Here is a 20,354-nt window from a genome sequence, read left to right as displayed (position 1 = left end):
AATGCATAAATGAATAATTACACAAGATTTAGCATGTTATATAACAGTAAACCTAACTAATGTTGTTTGAACCACAAATTCCTGAGATATCCTCAGTATGTTAAAATTCCAGAGCACTGTTATTCTGCCCGTGCAGAACATGGAGACAAGTAGTGTAATATAATGTAATTGTTGGCATTAGATTCAGATTTATTTGTCCTTTTGGAAATTCCATTTGTGCCTTTTATCAAATGTAATCACAACAGTAGAGACCTCACAGTTACCAACAATAAAGACATAAATGGCAAGAAAGTTCTGCTGTAACATCACCAAAAAGCAAACGACGATGTGTAAGTGACACCCATATCACACTACATCATATACTCTCACCTGGATTTGTTTTACAGTTATACTACAAGTCCCCTGGCCACAAGATGTTGGCAGAGGTTGGACCGTGTACTTCCATGCTAATGGTAGTAAAGTGAATCCACCATGAACAGGCTGTGATGGATCTCTGAGGATGTCTCATCTGTTTTTCAGTACTCATGACTCCCAAAGTTGCTAACATCCAATCTTACAGCCCGTGTTTACAATCTTATTGAGTTTGTAATTATTAACTATGAAAAATGAAAAATACCAGTCAATAAAACATAAAGCTAGAATGATTTCTACAAATGAATAATAAAAAAGAACCAGTGTACCCCGCCTCTCACCCTAAGACAGCTGGGATGGGCTCCAGCGCCCCCTGGGACCCTGATAAGCGGAAGCGAATGGATGGATGGATTTCCTGTTTAATGTGTTATATATTGGTGTAGTATGGTAGGCTATAAGGGATGGTTTTGTCAGTAAGAGACCTGTAAAACAACCACTTTTCAGACTCTTGGCTCCTGATGTTCAGACTCTTATTATATGACTCATCTGTAGCCGCAAAATACAGTCAGGAGTTTAAAATGTATGTCCTTCTGCTCTGTAATTTTCACGTGTTTCAAAGCCATCCTGTGGGCCGGACTGAACACTTTGGCGAGCCGTTTCTAGCCCCAGGACCGTATGTTTAATATCCCTTGTCTGCCGCCTGTGGCTGGTGTCAGACCAAATGTTGTGGGAACGCGCCCGGATACGCGCACCCTGCACAGCGTCCTTATGGTGTCCATGGAAACCACGGACCGCCACAGAGAGCGGAGTGAAAGGTGTCCGAATGAAAGTCTACTTCTGAACATCAGGATTTCACCTTTAACTTTTTTTTTAACGACATCGACATTTAAGAGGAGGCAATTCCCACCATAGTCCCTGCTTTGGTGATTTGGTGAGTAACCAGTTTATATTATACGTTTGAAAGACTAGCTAACAGCGCCGAGCGGGTCACCTGTGAGGGGGGAAAGGCGGCTTTCTACAATAGCTAAATGAAACTTTATATTGTTCCGCCATTTCCCCGCTGAACTGCTTTGTAGAACCATGTGGCTTCACACAGAAACCTCCGGAGCCTTATAAGAGTAGATTAGACATGCTATACGTGTATTATTGGCCTTCGTTTTGTTTTGTTTTTTTAAATGTTTAATAATCCTGGTCATGGTCAGTAGATTACGATGAGCAGTAACTTTCTCTGGGACCTGCACTTGTTCTCTGACTTCGTTTGCCTTTATTAAACTGGAGCAGTAGGAGTGGACTTTGGACGTTTAGTGGATGCTCATCAGAGGGGAACAGGTGGCAAACATTTACCTGCTATGGAGCTCTTATTTTCCAGCATTTTCAATATTTTTGTTTGTGTGTGTGGTGATCTAGTATGTTTGGCTTTTATTTTCATCTATGAAGAGGTATCAGTTAAAGTCAGGTATATTATACCTGAAAAGAATAAACAACAACTCATAAATACAGGTACAGTCCTTGCTGTTCCTGCCTGTCCTGGAAGCAATTTGTATCTTGATGACTTCATCTCTCCTCTCTCTGATTCATTTCAACCTCATCTTTCAGCTGCATGACCCTGGAAGCTTCGCCCTGAGAGTGAGATGGAAAACAGCTCTCATACACTGCCACTCTCGTGCCCCTCTCCCGCCACTATCAGAGGGCCTCTGCCGTTGTCCTCCTCACCCCAGCATACCTCCTCAAATGGTCGCATTTCACTGCCACTTTCGCCTATCTCTTTCCCGCCATCCCCAGCCTCATTTTCCCCAGCAACAGCAGAGTCTGTTCACTCCTGCTCCCCTCTTTCACACTTTACAGTGTCTCATTGCCTCGAAGGACAAAGCCTAGCTGACCAAGATGACCTCACCTGTCTCAACTGGCTTCATCAAAGAGGGGATCTGCTGCCACTGCAGCCCCTCACCAAAATGACACTGCTGCCTCAGCAGGAGCCCTCCGTGGCTTCCCAGCTTCTTCCCGCTGCTTCGTCCAAGCCGCCGTACTCCTTTAGCAGTCTGATTTTCATGGCAATAGAAGATTCGCCACAAAAGAGGCTTCCAGTGAAGGACATCTACGAATGGATTGTGAACAATTTCCCCTACTACAGGACGGCAACGGGTGGCTGGAGGAACTCTGTCAGACACAATCTGTCTCTGAGCAAGAGCTTCAGACGCATTCAGAGGGACAAGAGCCAGGTGAGTGCTTAAATAACAGAGCAGCACCAAACTCATTGATCTAAGTGAACTCTTCATTGAATCCAGATGGTCTGAATTCAAAACATTGGTTACAACTCCCAAAAATGACTCGTGCAGGGTTTTTGAAGACTAACATCTGTTACATGGATTTGTTTCTTTGTTGCAGTCAGTGGGGAAGGGATCACTGTGGTGTGTGTGTCCAGAGTACCGGCCAGCGCTCCTAGAAGTGCTCAGGAAGACCCACAGTTATCACAGCAATAACAGCAACCTGTTACACAAGCCTGCACTGTGAGTATCTGCAATATGGATTTGTAAAAATTAGCTTTAGTGCCCCATACTGAGGAACGGCCAGAAAATCCAAAGTGTTCAACAAGAAATGAGTCACATTTCTTTTCTTTATATTTTACTCTGAAAATGGGGAAATACAGACAGAGATATATTGAAATATGTGCAGACATACATGGAAATATGGGTACTTTTTAAGGCTTGAATGATTCATAGGTCAACGTAAAAATTCTTCTGAAAATGGTCAGGTACAAAACCTGGAGTGTGAGTGACTGAAAAGGCAGCCAGTGTCCAAAGAAAAACTTTGAAAGACGTTCAGAGAGCTGCGAGAACTATTGGACAAGACTAATTTTAAAAATTAAAGTAAATTCGGCTACATGGAAGCAAAATAACAATTTGAGGGTGGCTCAATATTTTTGCATGATACGGTAGTTGATGTGTAAAGGATCTTTAATTTTAAAAAGAAAAATATGCAAACATTTACAGGCATCGACCTCTCTTAAGGATTTGCTGCCTTTCTAATGAGTTTTTAACACGGTGCTGGTGAAACATTAAGGGGCTTCCACACAGGAAGTGACTCGCAGCAATGTGGTTTTCAGAGAAGTCATGACATTCAGTGACTTCGAGTGACAATGGTCCCAGGTTAAACCTTTCTCAACTCCTCTGGTCTCCATGTCATTGCTGATGCAGTCTTTTTGCACCTGTAAATGAATCATTGCACTGGAGTCTCCTCTGACTGGAACTGAAGGTGATGCAAAACGCTGACTTTATTAAACTAAATATTTGGGTATTCCTTCACTATCTTTTGCCTTTTTTTTAAAAATTGGCAAACATATTAACTGATATATTGCAGAAGTAAGATGAAATATCATCTACAGCTGTCGTCGTACATGCTATTTTTCTTTTAACACAGTATATTTCTCTCCTTAACCACCACATCAGTAAAATCTAATATGCGTCTAGTGGAGGAGTGTTTCTAAATAATTTTACATTTTAATGGCTCTCTTGCTGTGATGTGTGTTGTGCGCAGGTTGGAGGGAGAAAGCTACAAGATGCCTGCTGCGTGTGATTCGATGGAAATATCAGGTCAGGACCTACATACCTACATACACAAGCTTGTCTGTAGCTTTGCAGCTTTCCCAGCATGCATCATTGTTCCTGTGTTTGTGTTCTGTTCTCATGGAAACTGCCTTCCATTACCTTGGCAACCCAGCAATAGCCTGGCTTTTTATGAGTGCCCCCACCCCACCCCTCCGTTTTATTTCCGAGCCTCTTTGCCATACGGGCCCACGTCCTCGCTAAAGAATCCCGCAAGTGGTTGTTCGGCCAAGCTGCAGGACGATGGGTTATTAATGTTAACGTTGTCTTTCTCATGCAGATCCTCTTTCTCACTCCCTCCTCCTGTCTACCGCCGACAGTCCGATTTTAGCCGAAAACCCGCTGTGCCTTCTGACCCCGGATCACGAGGAGCTCGTCACCATGGAGTCTGTGGAATACCAGCAGGAGGAGGTGTGCGAAGACATGGAGAAGGACCCCCTGTCTGACAGCGGCTACATCGAGCTGCACTATTACGAGTCTCAGCAGTACCAGTACCTTGTGCTGCCGGACGACACTGAGCTCGACCTGGAGACTGTGGAGATCCTGCAGCTTGATGCCGAGGCCCAGGAGGCCGCCGGGTCACTGCTGGACCTCGCAGGCGGTGGATATTAGTTCAGATCCTCAAAGAAACCGTCCTGGGATGACAACACTGCCCTATAGCCTGTTTACTGCCCTGTAGTGATATTACAGTATAGATCGAATTAACTGATGGAGTATCGTTCCACATAATTTCAGGCTTCCAGTACACAAGCTGAATATATCACCATAGCATCCCATCCAGCCTGAACAGAGCCTTCAGGGTGTAGAACTGAGACAAAAGTTTTAAAAATGAAGTGATTCCACAGTGATTTTTTAACATGTTAACATCGTTCTCAGGGGTGGAAGGAGTGCTTCGAGCTCAATACAGAGTGCTGCTTCTCGACTGAGAGGTTTCCCAAGTTCAGGTGTGACTAACACGCTGTTGAAATCTTCACGTTTAATGTACAGCGAACAGCACATTGACTCACTTCCACATCGTTACCAGTAAAATATGAGTATGTGTTACCCTCTTTCAGTTGTTCTAAGCAGTGACCATCTTTTCTTTCTAAGAAAGTTTCTGTAGGACATTCAAAGTAAACTGTAGTTGACAGTCTTTGTTGTTTTCAGCAACACTGTTGCTTTGATAGTTGAAGACAATAGATAAAAATAATTTATAATGTAGCTGTGATTTTAGATTGTACTTAAGAAGTACAGGGAAGCACTTCTATTCAATTCAATTCAATTTTATTCAATTTTATTTATATAGCCCCAAATCACAACAAAAGTCGCCTCAAGGCGCTTCATAGATACATTACCTTGGCAACCCGGCAATAGCCTGGCTTTTTATGAGTGCCCCCACCTCACCCCTCCGTTATAATAAGTACTTCGAATTTTATTTCTAATGGTTTTTAATGTCCATTATTTTCAAGATTATCTTTGCTTGAGTTTATTTTATTTGCACAATGTCTTCAATCAGGAAAGGTTTGATTGACTCACTGCCATTTTAACCACTTTACATGTCGGTTACACTGAAATTCTCTTCATAAATTGTATGTATTTACAACATCTTTGGGTTTTATAATCTAATAAATAAAATATGTGATGCCCTTCTTCTGAGCTGTGCATTGGTTGTTATAGTTTTGTTTTTATTTTTATTTTTAATGTTTGTTTTCCGCTTCAGTGAGTTTGCTTGGTTTGGTTTAGTTTGACTTGGTTAAAATAAGTCTTTAGTATTAATGATAATGTCAAAGTTATGATTCAAGAAATTCAGAATAGATTTGTACAGGACAAATAAAACATTTTGTGCAGCCAGTGTATTCACAGTTTTAATATGTGCACCAGTGCCTCTGTGTACCGCACTGGACCCCTACATGTGAGTGGTGGGCATGTAGCTCTGTGGGCTAACGCCTAAACATGAGGCACTTGCCCCAAAACAGCTTAAGAGCTATTCTACAATTATGGGACATTTTCTTTTCCAGCCATGAATTTGAAAATAGTCCATGCACAAAATACTAAACATACATTTGTTGTGTGCACCTGAGACAAAATGCAGACCCAGTTGTTGAAAAAGTGGTTCCAAAATATTATTTCAGCACCTCAAAAAAGGACATTTATCTTTTGGCCCAACTTCTTGATAACCAAATTACTTTTCGTATATAATTGTTTCAATATTTTGTTTACACTTATAATTATTTTGCTGATTTCTTTAAGATCAACATATTTTAAAGATCAGTAATTATGAACTGCAAGTTATGTCCCACCCTGTGACCGGAACTTATGTAGCCTGGAAGGGGAAGAGATAAAACAGTGAGCCGGCATGGCAAAGAGGAAGTGGCATGAACATCATGGGTAGACCAAAGGTCACTTCTCTTTGACATTTTTGCATTTTTCTTGACTTTTCTGATTAGATTGAATGTGTCATTGTAACTAATGCAACCATGTTACCCAATTTACCAGAAGAGGACAAATGAAAGGTTCCTTTATTTTTAAAAACTACGTTTATCCTTGACTTTCAGTCCATTACATGCCATCTGTTTTTTTTTCTGAGAAAACACTAATACTACCACTATTGCCTTTGTAATAGCTTGAATTATTATATAAAAGATTGTATTAACAGCGTCTCCACTTTCTGAGAATCCTCAGAAAAATGGACCTGAAGAAGGAGCTGCTGACCGTCTTCTACCGCTGCTCCATTGAAAGTGTGCTGACATATTGCATCGGTGTGTGGTTCTCCAGCTGCACCACAGCACACAGAAAGGCACTCCAGAGGGTCATCAACATGGCCCAAAAAATCATTGGACATCCTCTTCCCTCCCTGAAGGACCTGTACAGCACTCGCTGTCTCAAGAGGGCACGCAGCATCCTACGGGACTGCACACACCCAGGACACCGGGTGTTTAAGCTGCTGCCGTCTGGCAGGAGGTTCAGGCTGCTGAGGTCCCGAACAAATAGACTCAAGGACAGCTTTTACAACAGGGCAATAGCCCTGATCAATGTAAATAGCTGACCTGACTGGATACCTCCCTGGACTTTTTAGGGGGAGGTAACAATGTTTAAAACGATAACAATAATATTTATATTTATAACAAGGTGCAATAATAATTAATGTGCAATAATAACAGTGTGCAATACACATACACTTATTCTTCTTTTTTATACTAAGTTAATATACTGTGTTGTGTTGTTTGTTACGTTGTGATGTGTCATATCGTGTCGTGTTGTGTTATATGTAGTGCCGACGTAGGACAGTTTTTCCAATTTCATTGTACTACTGTACTATGTATGACTGTGCAATGACAATAAAGAGTTATCTTATCTTATCTTATCTTATTTGAGCAAAGATTTTAAAATAAATACAGAAATTACTGACGAAAACGTGCGACTCTTGAAAAGTTAGATTTCAAAATTTTCTTAAATTGATATAAATTACGTTTTATCGGAAACTGAATAAGTATTTAGTAATGAAGTAGGCTATCATTTATTAAATTGTCTACTTCGGGTATTGGTGAGATGCACCAAGGATCCACGACTGAAACACTTTTGATGCCTGAACTGTACAAATCGAATTTTTTAAAAGTTCAATATTTGTTTTTAACTGAAAATTATAACATAAAGGGTCCAGTAGTCCATATTTTAAAGCCCAAATGGGCTATGGGTTAATAGCTAGAAAAATCCATAAATAGAATAAACAGGAGAATTAAAATAAAAGAGCCCAGTGAATACAAATGTGATTATAAATCAGTAGGCAGCTTAGCAAGTAAAAAACAAAGTAACTACAGGTATGAGGAAGGAACGATTCCCTCTGTATGTCGTTGTGGTTGGTTTTTGTTTCTTTTCTAGTTAGTTTGACTGTTTGTTTAAAAATAATAATCTTGTTAGCTCTAAATGTTAATTTTCTGAGTCTATCGGCTTCAGGTTTGCTTTAAAATGCTGCTGGATAAGTTTCGGTGTCTCTGTGTGATGAGCTTTATCTGGTGGCTTTAGAAACAGTGATCGGCTGCACCGTGAGAGGGCGCAAAAGCCACGGCTTACTTAACGCAGACACACATATATGACAATGAAAAACAACGCAAACAAAACAAAACAAACCCCTTTGGAAACCTGCTATGTATGTTCGGTTTCCTCTGCGCAAATCCTTAGGCTATCATTTGTATAAACGCAAAACACCCGGCACTGTTTTACATTACCTGTCTGGTAGTTCCGTATTCGTAACTTGAAGGTAAAAACTACATTTCCCAGAGCTGTTGGATATTTGGCTGATTGGGACGTGTAGTTCACAGAGACACTGGAGCGCCGGCAGGGAAACTTGTTTTAAAACTACATTTCCCGTGTGGCGTTTCGCAGGCTGGAGGCAGGAAGTGTGTGGAAGTTTGTTGATGGAAAAAAGTTCTCATGGTTATTTTCATGCCACTGTAAAAAGTTACGTTTCTCTGGTTTGGCGACTCTCAGAAGACTGTGCTGAAGCTGTTTGGAGACACCAAAGGTAACATTAAATCACTAAACAGGAGCTAAGGAACGCAGAAGCGTTTTTAAAAGCTAGTTTCAGATGTTTTACCACTTTTTTAGCTAACAACGGTAACGTATGTCATCGTTTTGCTGGTGTTTGAAAGCTTGTAGCCACACAAGAATTTAGCTGCATCCGTTAACTTGTATGTTAGCTCAGTGGTTGTGAGCTGTAGTTTGTTATTTAGCTTTTCGGTGAAGTTCACGTCGATGTCAGTACAGTTCGGCTTAGCTGTGCTCTTCGCAGTGTTGTCAGTTTAGCGCTAATATCATGTAGCTTCGTCATAGATCAGTCTCGTAAACTTAGTTTATCTCGTGTTTAGATTGCAAAGTGCAAGCAGATTTTGTCTGAACTGCATATTTTTTTCTGCTTGTTAGCATCGAGGCGTATGAACAAAGTCACTGCTGAGAAATGGTTGGTATGCTGCTCCTCACCGCCACACCTTTGAGGTAGTGAGCTTTAACCGAAAGCAGCCTGCTTTCTGGGCATTATGAACTTGTATCCAGACACCTCCCTGTCTTACTCATCGCGGGAGAAGACATCCACCCCGCAAAATCAGTGGAGTGTATTGAAACCATCAGAGTAGCAGGGAAAGCATGCTTCAGGCAAAGCAACGTGACACCCATAAGAGGAGCCCTCCGTCAGCTTCACACAGAGCCTGATATTGTCCCTGATGGAGGGACCAGTGCATGCCTGATTTCTGTCAGCAAGCCCATGAAGCATAAGTAAAGTCTTAGTGAAGCTGGAGAAGTCTGTTGTCATCATAATTCTAACTAATGATAAATGAAGCTTTCCTAATAGTTTTCTCATGACCAACTTGAACACATTTTTGAATGATTTCTTTTCTGGTGATAGGCAGACATAGGAGATATTTTCTCGTTAGCTTCTCTAGTTTGTTAGCACAAATGTCATAGGATTGTATCAGTATTGCACAAATATGTTGGCTGATTTTGTAACTCGGTATATCAGGTTTTTGTGGGCAAACTCTACAAGATGAGTGCAACAAAGAACTGAAAGGCTTTAATACAGTTGAGGTATTATTTATTTGTAAAGACAATTGAACCACTTTCCTGTCAAAAAGGAGAAGATTTAAAAATAAAACAAAAAACATACAGAGGCCCAGAATTTAAAAATCAGTTTATTACTACCCTCACTGACCATTTTATTACTGAGTTGGACCTACTTTTTGGTCTCAGAGCTGTCTTAAATCTTTGTGGCATATCAAGGTACTCGAAACATTCCTCAGAGATTTTGGTCCATGTTGACATGATGGCATCACACGGTTACTGCAGATTTGTTGGCTGCACATCCATAATGCGAATCTCCTGTTTCATCCTAAAGGTGCTCTGTTGGCTTCAATATGGTGTAGATGCCAAATATGGACTCATTGTCATGTTCAGAAAACTTCTTTGAGATTATTTGAGCATTGTGACATGCTGCATTATCCTGCTGGAGGTGGCCATCAGACGATGCACTGCACTGTGGTCATAAAGGGAGGGACATAGTCAGCAACAACACTCAGGAAGGCTGTGGCATTTAAACAGTGCTCAGCTGGCCCTAAGGAGGGGAGACTATGCCAAGAAGATATCCCCCACAACATTACATCACTGCCACTAGCTGGAACTGTTAATGGATCTGTGCTTTATTGGTGTTTATGCCAAATTCTGATCCTTCAATCCAAATTTTTCTGCAGAAATCGAGACTCGTCATCAGCCCCGGCAAGATTCTTGAGCCTCTGTGAATTGTAGCCCCTGTTTCCTATTTATCTGCCGCAACCGGTTGGGGTGATGGCAGGATGACAAGATAAATTTATAGATGCTCCTCTGCATACCTTTGTCGTAACAAATGCCTATTACTAATGTCTTCCTGTCATCTCCAGACAGTCTTGTTTTTCTGCTCCAGCCTCACCAAGCACATTGCTGCTTACTGAATAGTTTCTCTTTTTCCTGAAGATCCTTCATATCATCTTCTGCAAACCCTACAGATGGTTATGTGGGAAAATCCCAGTAGATCAGCAGTTTCTGAAATACCAAGAACAATTTAATGTTCCAAGTAGTATGATTGTTGCTATATAATAATGTTCAGCTAAGATGCACCAATCTATTGCCCAATATGTTGGAGTATATCGTGTCATATTGCATGTGGCAGTGTCACAGGTGAATTTCATCTGTTGCTTCATGAGTTTTTCTCTGATTTACTGTTCGAGAATGGCATAGTATAAACTTGTTTTTTCTTTTTTTCAAGAAAAAAAGAAAAACATTCAATTATAAAAAAATTAATAATTAGTGTTGATTTTATTTTGGTGTTTCTTTGTTTGTGATCTCGCACAGGGACCAGAACATCAAGAATAATGGGGAGCGAACCAGGCCCAGTTCAGATTGTCAATGTCTGTAAGGACGATCACTCTTTCACCTTGGAGATCAATGCTTTGAGTCAGATCCTGCTGAACCCCAAGGTCCGAGACAAACGTGTTGTGGTGGTGTCAGTGGCCGGAGCCTTCAGGAAGGGGAAGAGCTTTGTGCTCGACTTCATGCTTCGATACATGCACAGACAGGTGAGTTGTGCTGTAACCTGATCCTTCAGCGTGTCTCATCACCATATCTCTGTAAGATCAGCTGAAGTTCACTTCAGAGATCAGCTGAAGTGCACTTACAGTATCAGATGCTGGACTCTCACTAAGCTTCAGAGCAGGATGCTAGAGACTGATTTTTGTCCTCAAAGTGTGATAACCTGCAGAATTAGTCCTGGTGTGTGGATTGCATGAGGACTAACTAACATGTGAACTAACTAGTTTACTGACTAGGAGTAAATGAGAATTTTGCCATGACCACTAAGGACTAGAGTCTGTGAATGCCCTCTCTTAACTTTATTACTTTTATTCATTACTTTTACCATAGTGCCACTGTCTGGCCTCACAACATGACTATTATGACATCTTTCAGTCACTGAACACTTTACACTCCACTGGGTACTTATTTGTTATGTAAATTATTCAAAACAATTGGGATCTCCATTCATAATTTAGGTTATGGCTGAGTGAATAGCACCGAAGCTTTACCTGAAGGCCTCGGCTTTGCTGTGATGGGGGTTTAAAAGTGAAGTTTGCATTTCTGTATCAGGACGAGGAGAAATGGATGGGTAACGATGACGAGCCTCTGACCGGGTTTTCTTGGAGAGGAGGGTCAGAACCGGAAACATCAGGCATCCAGCTGTGGAGCGAAGTTTTCCTTGTCCAAAAGAGCGATGGTGAAGAGGTACTTGAACATTTATGTGTGATTATTTGTTTTAAGAGAGTAAACATGTAAGCACTCAGATTTACTAATGGAATTCATATTGAAATATTGAGTTGATGTTCATTCATTGTTTTAGATTTTCAGTGCCACAGTAATTTCTGGTCTCAGCCTTTCCTCTAACCTTTAGTCTGTGCTTATGACTTTATTACTCTAGCTGTATAAGAATAAAGCACATTTTGTAGGTTTGTATTTTATATAACAAAGGTTTATAAGTGCAGTGGACAGATCCCTGCATGCTGCAAATGTCACTGCTACAAAGAGATGAGCTGGTTTCTGTCAGCCTCCAGCAAAGTTTAAAAGCAATCTTCTAAATTTAGACCAAGCGGTTCATCTGCCTACAGGCGTCTTTAGCTGCTTTTTCTGAAAGCAGCTAAGATGGACTTTTTATACCCAATCACAACCTTGATGACCTTGACCTCAAGGTTAGAGGTCAGCCATCTGTAAGCTCTATATGTCTATAATCATTATAGAGTCTATAATCATGTTTTGTTTCTAAATTCCTTGCATTCCTCATTTCTGCATGCATGTTCTGCATATTTCAGTTTCTCTGCCACACCTCAGATCAGTATAAAAGTTGAATGAATGAAAGCAAGGTTGGGCAGTGGTTCAGATGCAGTGACTCATTAATACACATTACTGTTTGGAGTATTGTGCCTCCTTGTATTTAGTGTTTCGCTCACATAGAGTTAACTTTGCCAAGCTGCCTAGGTCCACTAAGGAATGTTAAAGTATATTTGTCAAACCTGTTTTAGAAATTTTTTTTATGTCTAATTTCTCATCCATCGCCATATTTGGTCAGGTTACTGTGAAAGATCCCCTCAATATTATTTGTAAATTATTATTACTGCTAACTAGCTTGTCCAAAACCTTTTCATTCTATGTTTCACTCCTGTCTGGCTCACTGCCCAGGTCCTCAATATCATGCAGAGTCTCTTATCTTGCAGTCAGATGCCCTCTAACGCCACTGTCTTGAACTGCGATGGTAGTTCTGCTCTCTGAACCGCTGCAAGCTGTACCAGCAGCTGGTGGAGAACTGCTTCATATGCCACTGCACTGAGCTTGTTGAGGTTTCAGAGCGAAACTGGAGCCAGTCTAAAATCTGAAATCTGAGCACATGTCATAGCACGTGATTCCTACATTTACCCCATCTTCTCCCTCTCTGCTGCTGCAGGTGGCTGTGGTGTTGATGGACACTCAGGGAGCGTTTGACGACCAGTCCACTGTGAAGGACTGTGCCACCATCTTTGCCCTCAGCACTATGACCAGCTCCATACAGGTGACGATCTGCTCCGAGCATCACTAAATCAGTATTTTCTTGATACTGTTGTAAAGTGTGCCAACATGTTTTTGTCTTGTTTAGCTCTACAATCTCTCACAGAACATCCAGGAGGACGACCTGCAGCAGTTGCAGGTCAGTTTGGATTGGTGTTTGGAAAATCCCACCAAAGATTTTAAGCTCCAAACGATTAAATCTAGTTACTATTTAGACTTAGACTCTCACACATAATACTTTCCTCGTGGTGCTGGCTCTGATATTGTATTCATTCATTCACAGCAGCTACTTTAAGGAATCGACTTTTAAACAGTTTTGTTTGGTGTACTCTGTTATGCTCATGCGTTTTATTTCATACTTGAAGTTTTTCTGCATCTAATGGAAGTAATTTCACTGCCTAACATAAGTCACGTGCCACATTTTTTAATTTCACTGTTAATTTTCCATTATGGGCATCGCCTCCTCCTCTTTCTCCTTGTAGCTGTTCACAGAGTATGGTCGTCTCGCCATGGATGAGATCTTTCAGAAGCCCTTTCAGGTATGAGAAACAACGACATTCAGTGATCTGTGGGGTTTTTTTTGTTCTCTTGTTCTCTAACACGTTCTCTCTCCTCCTGCAGTCTTTGATGTTTCTGATCAGGGACTGGAGCTTTCCCTACGAGTACAGCTACGGGTTCAAAGGCGGGAATCAATTCCTGGATAAACGGTTACAGGTACCAGCCACGTGTTGATGATTTGGCAGAGTATCATGAATGCACTGTGGCTGTGAATTTTTATGTAACTGATCTGAAATGATGAGTTTCAGCAGTGCTTGTTTGTTTGTTTTTTATTTCTTTGTTTGCTTGGTTGGTTGTTTTTTTTTTTAGGTTAAGGAGGCTCAACACGAGGAGCTGCAAACAGTCAGGGAGCACATTCGTTCATGCTTCACCAGCATATCCTGCTTCCTCTTACCTCACCCTGGTTTAAAAGTTGCCACCAGTCCTGCCTTTAAGGGACAGCTCTGCGGTAAGGTCTTCGGGTTTTTGTGATATTTTTAGTTGGATGGCCTTCAGCAGAGTGCACTCCTGAGTTTAGATTTTTGTTCTTAATTTATTGTTATTTATTGTCAGATGTTGGTCCTGAGTTCAGAGACCAGCTGAAGATTTTGATTCCCAAACTGCTGCATCCAGACCGTCTGGTGGAGAAAGAAATAAATGGAAACAAAGTCACATGCAGCGGCCTGCTCGAGTTTTTCAAGGTGAGATCACAATCAGATATTTACAGGCCCCCTTTTTTTTTTAGTTCATTGGCTAGAAATGTTAAATATTTCCTTTACTTTACCTGCTCTGAAGTTTTCTTTTTCTCTGAGTATAAAGAAGCTCATTTTGAAGCTGTTCACCTGAGCTAGAGACAGGGTTTAAAAAAGAAACAATGGGGGGAATGGAAAACATGTCTTAGCCCACTTCCTTTAAAATTTGCCAGATGTTTTGAGTCTACTGCCATCCTGTGTCTATTACTGTTTATAGATCACAGTGAAAAGGCACAAAATCCTCATGTTTTTTGTAACTAAATATTAGTCTATGATTTTACGGTTCAAACAGCTCGTCTACTTCTAGAAACTTTCCTTCTGCTTTGCAGTTGTAGAAATAGAAACATGTCTTGCCAGTTAGCAGGAATCTCAACAATGGCTCTGGACAGGTTTCAAGCTACCAAGATCAAGTATGTAAGGAAGTAAGTAGTAAGGAAGTCCACCCACCCATCTTATTCCAGTTACCCAGTTCAGGGTTGCGAGGGTGCTGGAGCCTGTCCCCACTGGGGGGAGAAAACCATAATTGTGATTTCAAGAGCCACCAGGATATTTAAAAAAGCTCAAATTAAGTTTTATTAAACTTTTTCCTTGTATGTTACATTTACACCAACACGGTCAGCATCTGTGGCTTATCTCACAGGCACAAAAGAAGGTCTAATCTATTTCAAGTTATGGTTATATTATGCTAAGAAGAAGAAAAAGTGTACCTCCATCTTGCCGGTATCTGTGGAACAGATGTGTGTGTGAGTGGATTATATGGTTCCTGGGTAAGCTCTTACAAAGTAGATGATTGTCTCTCTAGACAGCTGCTGTCATGGATTTCTCTACTCAGGGTTCTCCATATCTGTGTCTGAACAGTCCTTTCTGTTTTGTGTCACCAGGTTTATATCAAGATTTATCAGGGAGAAGACCTACCGCAGCCAAAGACTATGCTCATGGTACGCATACTGTTTACGCCAGTTTGACCAGGCACTTAGTGTTGCTCTTGAGTAGGTCACTCTTTATCATCTTTACCATGTGTGTGTCTGTCTCACCAGGCCACAGCAGAGGCCAATAACTTGGCAGCTGTGGCGTCAGCCAAAGACCAGTATTACAGGAACATGGAGAAGGTGAGTTCATGTTAATCTCTGTGGTGATCCCTGATTATTATCATTCCCATTAGTCACTACTTTAAAGTGCTTGTTGCCTCAGTAATCTACAGAGTAAAGGGGGTTACATATATCATCTGTAATGTTGAATTTGAAACACCCTCCCTCTTTATGATTCTGTGCTTTTACTAAGGTGTGTGGAGGAGACCTGCCTTATGTTTCTCCAGATTCCCTGGAAGAGAAACATCAGTTTTTCTTCCGGGAGGCTCTTCACGTCTTTGCATCCACCAAGAAGATGGGCGGGCAGGAGTTTTGTAACCGTTACCAGGTGAAACTGGAAAAGGAGCTATTGGAAATGTGGGAGTCATACCTGAAGCACAACGAGGTAAAGAGTGGTTTGTTTTACCCTCTTTTATTATCTAAGTATAAAAATCAATTAATGAAGGTAAAACGTGGTCAAACATGATTTAATTTCAGTTTTGTTCCTGATCACTTGCTCTTTCTCTTTGTATTCAAAGTCCAAAAACCTCTTCAGCGCCTTCCGGACTCCTGCTGTGCTCTTTGTCCTGGTGTGCCTCCTCTACGTGCTCTCTGGTTTGCTTCTTTTTATCGGCCTGTCCACCTTCGCCATGTTTTGCGACTGCACTCTTGGTGCGGTCATGGTGGCCATGCTGACGTGGGCCTTTATCCGCTACTCGGGTCGGTACCGAAATGTGGGAGGAGCCATCGACCAGGCTGCCGGCGTCGTTCTGGAGCAGGTGAGAATAAAGGGAGAGAGGCATTTGTGTCTCAAAGCTTTCATTGCTGGATTCTGTTTTAGTGTAATGCACCAGTTACAGCCACTAGAGGGAGTGCTTGTTGTAGAGAGCAACAAAACCACCAGGATTAAAAATAAAAAGTCTGGTTCTCTAAATAAAAACGGCTTATACAACACATTTGAATAGTGTGAATTTCCACTTTAGTGCTAGTTTAGAGGTTTAAGTGTCTGAGCAGATAGCTTTGTCCTATGTTAAGCTTAAATGCTTCAGGGATCTGGGGAAAGTTCACAAACTAGTTAAAGCGGTTGTGCCCGAGGAGTTTTCCTGAGCCTGAATAAAGTGCGTTCAAACCTTTTCAGAGTAAACTTGAAAAACTTTAGCAACGAGGACACTAAGTGGAGCTCCCTCACTAAGCTGATCTTGGAAAGTGTTGATAACGTGAAGTCTGAAAGTTTGAAATGCCTGTAAAAGTAGAAGTTACTTTCAGCTGTTTGCTTATTAACAAGGGGGTCTGTACGGGTAGCGCTGCATGTTTGATTTGTCAGGTTTTTATGCTGGAGACCCTTCCTGACACAACCCCAAAGGGGATTTTCCTTGCCTGGCTTTTTACCACCGTAAAAATATTCGGCAGTAGAACAAAAAACGGAAGAAAACCATGAATCAACACACAAACATTACCTGATGCTGCTGAAGTGAAGCAGAGCAAAGGTTTGCAGAGGTTTAATTAGAGGCTCAGCTAAGCATTTTGCAATTTCGCATAACTTTAAAAAGTTTAACTTTCTTCAGTATTGAACAGCAGAAATTAGGCTTTCTTGTTGGAAATCATTTAAATTAAAACAAACAAACAAACAGCGACAGTGCTGTAAACAACAGTAGACTGGTGCGTAATAAGCAAGTGAATAATGCAGAAAACAGATTTTTAGATGGGAAACTGTTCCTGAAGAACACTGAGAGAGAGAGAGAGCTGTGCAGGAAGTGTGATTTTTATCATGGTGGAAGCAAAAGTAAGAGGGAATTCATGACGATGTTTATGTAAAGCGAAATGTGAAGCTTAGTTTAGGTCTTCTTTTGCTGCTGGTTTTGAGACAACCTGCAGCTTCAGAATCTAGCGCGAAAAAATGGTAAACACAAAGTGCGGACCCGCCAACGCATCAGAATCCGTGAGCAGTCGGCTTTCAGCCTCAGCGGCGTGAGAAAGCCACATCTCACTGATTCTGATGCATCGGTGGGTCCGCGCTTTGTGTTTACGTCTTTGTGCAGAATCCTTGTACCTGCTCTCTTTTACTGTTTAAGTTGTTTGGTGGTTGTTGAGATTTTGTGAGGTTTAACCTGAGATTCTGGTGTTTCTGGCAAAATAAATTTATATTTAAAAGTTGTTCCAGCCCTCAGAGGCTGTCTGAAGTCCATTCTTGAATCTTGAGTTCACTTTCCTTACAAGTTCCTCGACCGTGCCATCGCTGGCAGAGTTTAAAAACGGTGATGGATACAGCAACCAGAACTGAAGTCAGTGAACACTGCAAGCACTCACATCAGCTCTCTCTCTCCTGTTCTTTCTCCTTTCAGGCCACTGTGATGCTGAACAAGTCGAGAGGGACAAGCATGGTGGAGCACAAGAAAACCCGTTAAAAGACCTCCACACTCTCTTCATAATGCAAAGCAAACGGCGCCCACAGCAAACACACAGTCAGCACCCAAAGCCTTATCATGCCACCCAAACTCAACAACACTGACACGGGGTAGCGAGATGATGCCACTTCACCAGCATCTCTATTATGCACAATATTCTGCCTGTTAACGGTTCTGTTATTCTCTAAGGCAGGGACGTAAACTGTATTTTATGTCTTAAATTGACACTGCCATCACTTTACAAGTTTACAATTGGTCTTAATAGACAAGTCAAAGTTTACCTTAAACCTAAAAACACTTTTATTTTCTATTTCAAGCTTAATGCATCTTCGTTGGCCGTATGTTGCTAAGACAGGGTTTCTGCAGTGTATCTTGAAATAGTTTCCTAAAATGCTAGCTTTAAAGCGTATACATTTATTCAGGTTCCTGTGAGGTTTTCTTTGTTTTCACTCATTGACTTTAAAACATTCCAGCTTGTTTGTAGATTGGCTTCATATTTTAACATGAACTAGCATTTCTTGGGAGGCTTTGAGGGGAGAGTAAACAGTTTTTTGCTCTACACAGCACAGCATGGAGGCTGTATGTAATGGGAGATTCACTTGTTTGTTCTTTTATGGAAATATGCTATACTTTGTTGATCTGAGTACTCTATATATATATATATATATATATATATATATATATATATATATATATATATATATATATATATATATATATATATATATATATATACACACACACCATAAAAAATTCCAAAGGAAAGACAGTATTAGAATGCTGATAAGTGTTGATTGACCAAATAAACTGCTTTCATTATGTTGTGAGCGCTAATGTAAAATTTTAATCATGTCAAAAATCAGTGAGTTTAAGCGATAATACAGTCCACAGCATAAACAAGATAATTCTGTCTCTTTAAAGACATTTAAACATGCTAGTAATTTAATTGGAGACATACGTGAAACTAATGGCAAGCAAAATGTATGAATAGAACAAAAAAGCAGGAAAAATGAGCAGAAAACTGTAGCACAGCTGTCATCCTGAATTTTTGTACAAGTGTTTCATTTTTCCGAGGGCTGCAACACTTAGACGGATTATTATCATGTAACATATGATATTGTTAGTCATGCTTTCCCCTCAAATGATCTTGTGATGTTTTAAGTGACGGGTAATGGTCTATACTGTCAGCAGAGAAATAACATTGTGACACCCCACCCTATTCAAAAGCCCCACTGGTAAAATAGCTGTAAGTTAAATTAATGTTTAAACTGCTTCACATTAATTTGTTCTATAAAAAGACTGTTTAAATATTTGTTAAGCTGTGTGAGGTAAAACTTGGATTTACCTGGCTCCCAGTTCAGCTCAAAACTACCATTTCATATGACTGACTTTTACTGCGAAAGAAAAATAATCAATATGGGCTTGATTCTTACATTCAGCAAGTTAAACATTTAATCTTTAGCAAATCAGCAAGTTGTACTGAGAAATAAAAAGCTGGACCACTCAGTGGATTTATTATATTTTAGTTTGTCTTTGTGGGGCCAAGCAGGGGCTGCTCCAGCCAGCTCAGAGTAAATCAGGTAGTGGATTAAAGGACGATGATTATTTGTAGCTATGCCCTACATCTCTAAATATGATAACGTGCATGATAACATGAAGATGGCTCCTGTAACTATGCAGCAGTATGCACTTTAATAACTATTCCAAAAAAAAAAAATCTCCAAAAAGCTGTACAGTGATGCTTTATTCTCACAGTGATACCATATTACTCTTAATGATACAAATCCACATAGTAAAGGGCCAAAAATTTCCAAATTGAATATGATATTGAATATTTGTGATTTTTGACCATCATTTTGCACTTTCCATTTCTGTCTCTTTCCACAAGAGGAGGGAACTGTTTAAATTGTTTTTAAAAAAGCAGTTATTATTGCACTTCCCCTCTTCTTTGGTGCTTTTTGTACACAGCTTGTTCCAAAGGCGAGCAAATGCATGCAAGTAGTCCCAGCTAATGCAGTCATCTCTTGCAGGTGCATGGTGGCTTTAACTTGAGAAGTGCTGTTTTATAAAGAATAAACAGGAGCCTCAAACTGTTGATCCAGCGTTTCTGGTCTGTTCATTTCTCTGCCCTTTCCACCAGCAGGCTTGCCTCTGTGAATAAGCAAATCAGCACAGTTACAAAAATACTACTTATGCAAAGCTCTTACATCGCCATTGCATTTGATGTAACTGCGCAGCCAAAGAATTGATTGCCACAGATTGCTTTTGAATGATATTGGATTAGATTAAATCACATTAAACTCTGTTGTCATCGTGCAGCGAGAGCCTAGCAAAATGCTGTTCATAAAACTACATAGTGCAAGCAGTACTCAAGTGAATGTAGGTCTTCTAAACACGGATTATTGCACAAATGAGCAAAACACTGATAAAGAGAAAGTGTAATAGTACAGGATACATGTGTGTTTACAGTACAAATAATCAAGCAGTTTACATTATGTAATATTCAGTCCAATGAACGAGTAATGCACATAAACAATGAGTCAATACAGTATG

General features: G+C 40.6%; 2 protein-coding genes across 2 annotated transcripts; both read left to right on the top strand.

Annotated features, from left to right (window-relative positions):
* The first annotated feature begins 1,246 nt into the window (after positions 1-1,246).
* Positions 1,247-4,565, top strand: LOC146639019 (uncharacterized). Its single transcript, XM_085372518.1, has 5 exons — positions 1,247-1,282; positions 1,948-2,570; positions 2,737-2,858; positions 3,886-3,941; positions 4,234-4,565. Exons 2-5 carry the CDS (start codon positions 1,983-1,985, stop codon positions 4,563-4,565), a joined length of 1,098 nt encoding a protein of 365 aa, XP_085228644.1. The 5' UTR covers positions 1,247-1,282; positions 1,948-1,982.
* Positions 4,566-8,339: 3,774 nt separating this feature from the next.
* On the top strand, positions 8,340-18,439 carry LOC146639018 (atlastin-3-like). The gene is made up of 14 exons (XM_085363165.1): positions 8,340-8,454; positions 10,806-11,029; positions 11,595-11,729; positions 12,940-13,044; positions 13,129-13,179; positions 13,523-13,579; positions 13,662-13,754; positions 13,908-14,046; positions 14,151-14,278; positions 15,211-15,267; positions 15,367-15,438; positions 15,611-15,802; positions 15,936-16,175; positions 17,739-18,439. The coding sequence occupies exons 2-14, from the start codon at positions 10,826-10,828 to the stop codon at positions 17,799-17,801; spliced, it is 1,536 nt and encodes a 511-aa protein (XP_085219291.1). The 5' UTR covers positions 8,340-8,454; positions 10,806-10,825; the 3' UTR covers positions 17,802-18,439.
* Positions 18,440-20,354: the final 1,915 nt, after the last annotated feature.

The sequence above is a fragment of the Diplotaxodon limnothrissa genome, linkage group LG2, assembly GCF_057381915.1.
Source record: "Diplotaxodon limnothrissa isolate DT_005_m linkage group LG2, D_limnothrissa_male_GT1.1, whole genome shotgun sequence".
Lineage (NCBI taxonomy): Eukaryota > Metazoa > Chordata > Actinopteri > Cichliformes > Cichlidae > Diplotaxodon > Diplotaxodon limnothrissa.
This window is presented reverse-complemented; position numbering and strand designations above follow the sequence as displayed.

Bases quoted from the DNA above. Each gene is read 5' to 3' on its own strand.
- LOC146639018 (XM_085363165.1), top strand. From the start codon at position 10,826: ATGGGGAGCGAACCAGGCCCAGTTCAGATTGTCAATGTCTGTAAGGAC. The intron at 14,279-15,210 runs GTGAGATCACAA...TTGTGTCACCAG, and splicing joins GCCTGCTCGAGTTTTTCAAG to GTTTATATCAAGATTTATCA. The intron at 16,176-17,738 runs GTGAGAATAAAG...TTCTCCTTTCAG, and splicing joins CCGGCGTCGTTCTGGAGCAG to GCCACTGTGATGCTGAACAA.
- LOC146639019 (XM_085372518.1), top strand. From the start codon at position 1,983: ATGGAAAACAGCTCTCATACACTGCCACTCTCGTGCCCCTCTCCCGCC. The intron at 2,859-3,885 runs GTGAGTATCTGC...TGTTGTGCGCAG, and splicing joins CTGTTACACAAGCCTGCACT to GTTGGAGGGAGAAAGCTACA. The intron at 3,942-4,233 runs GTCAGGACCTAC...TTTCTCATGCAG, and splicing joins TGATTCGATGGAAATATCAG to ATCCTCTTTCTCACTCCCTC.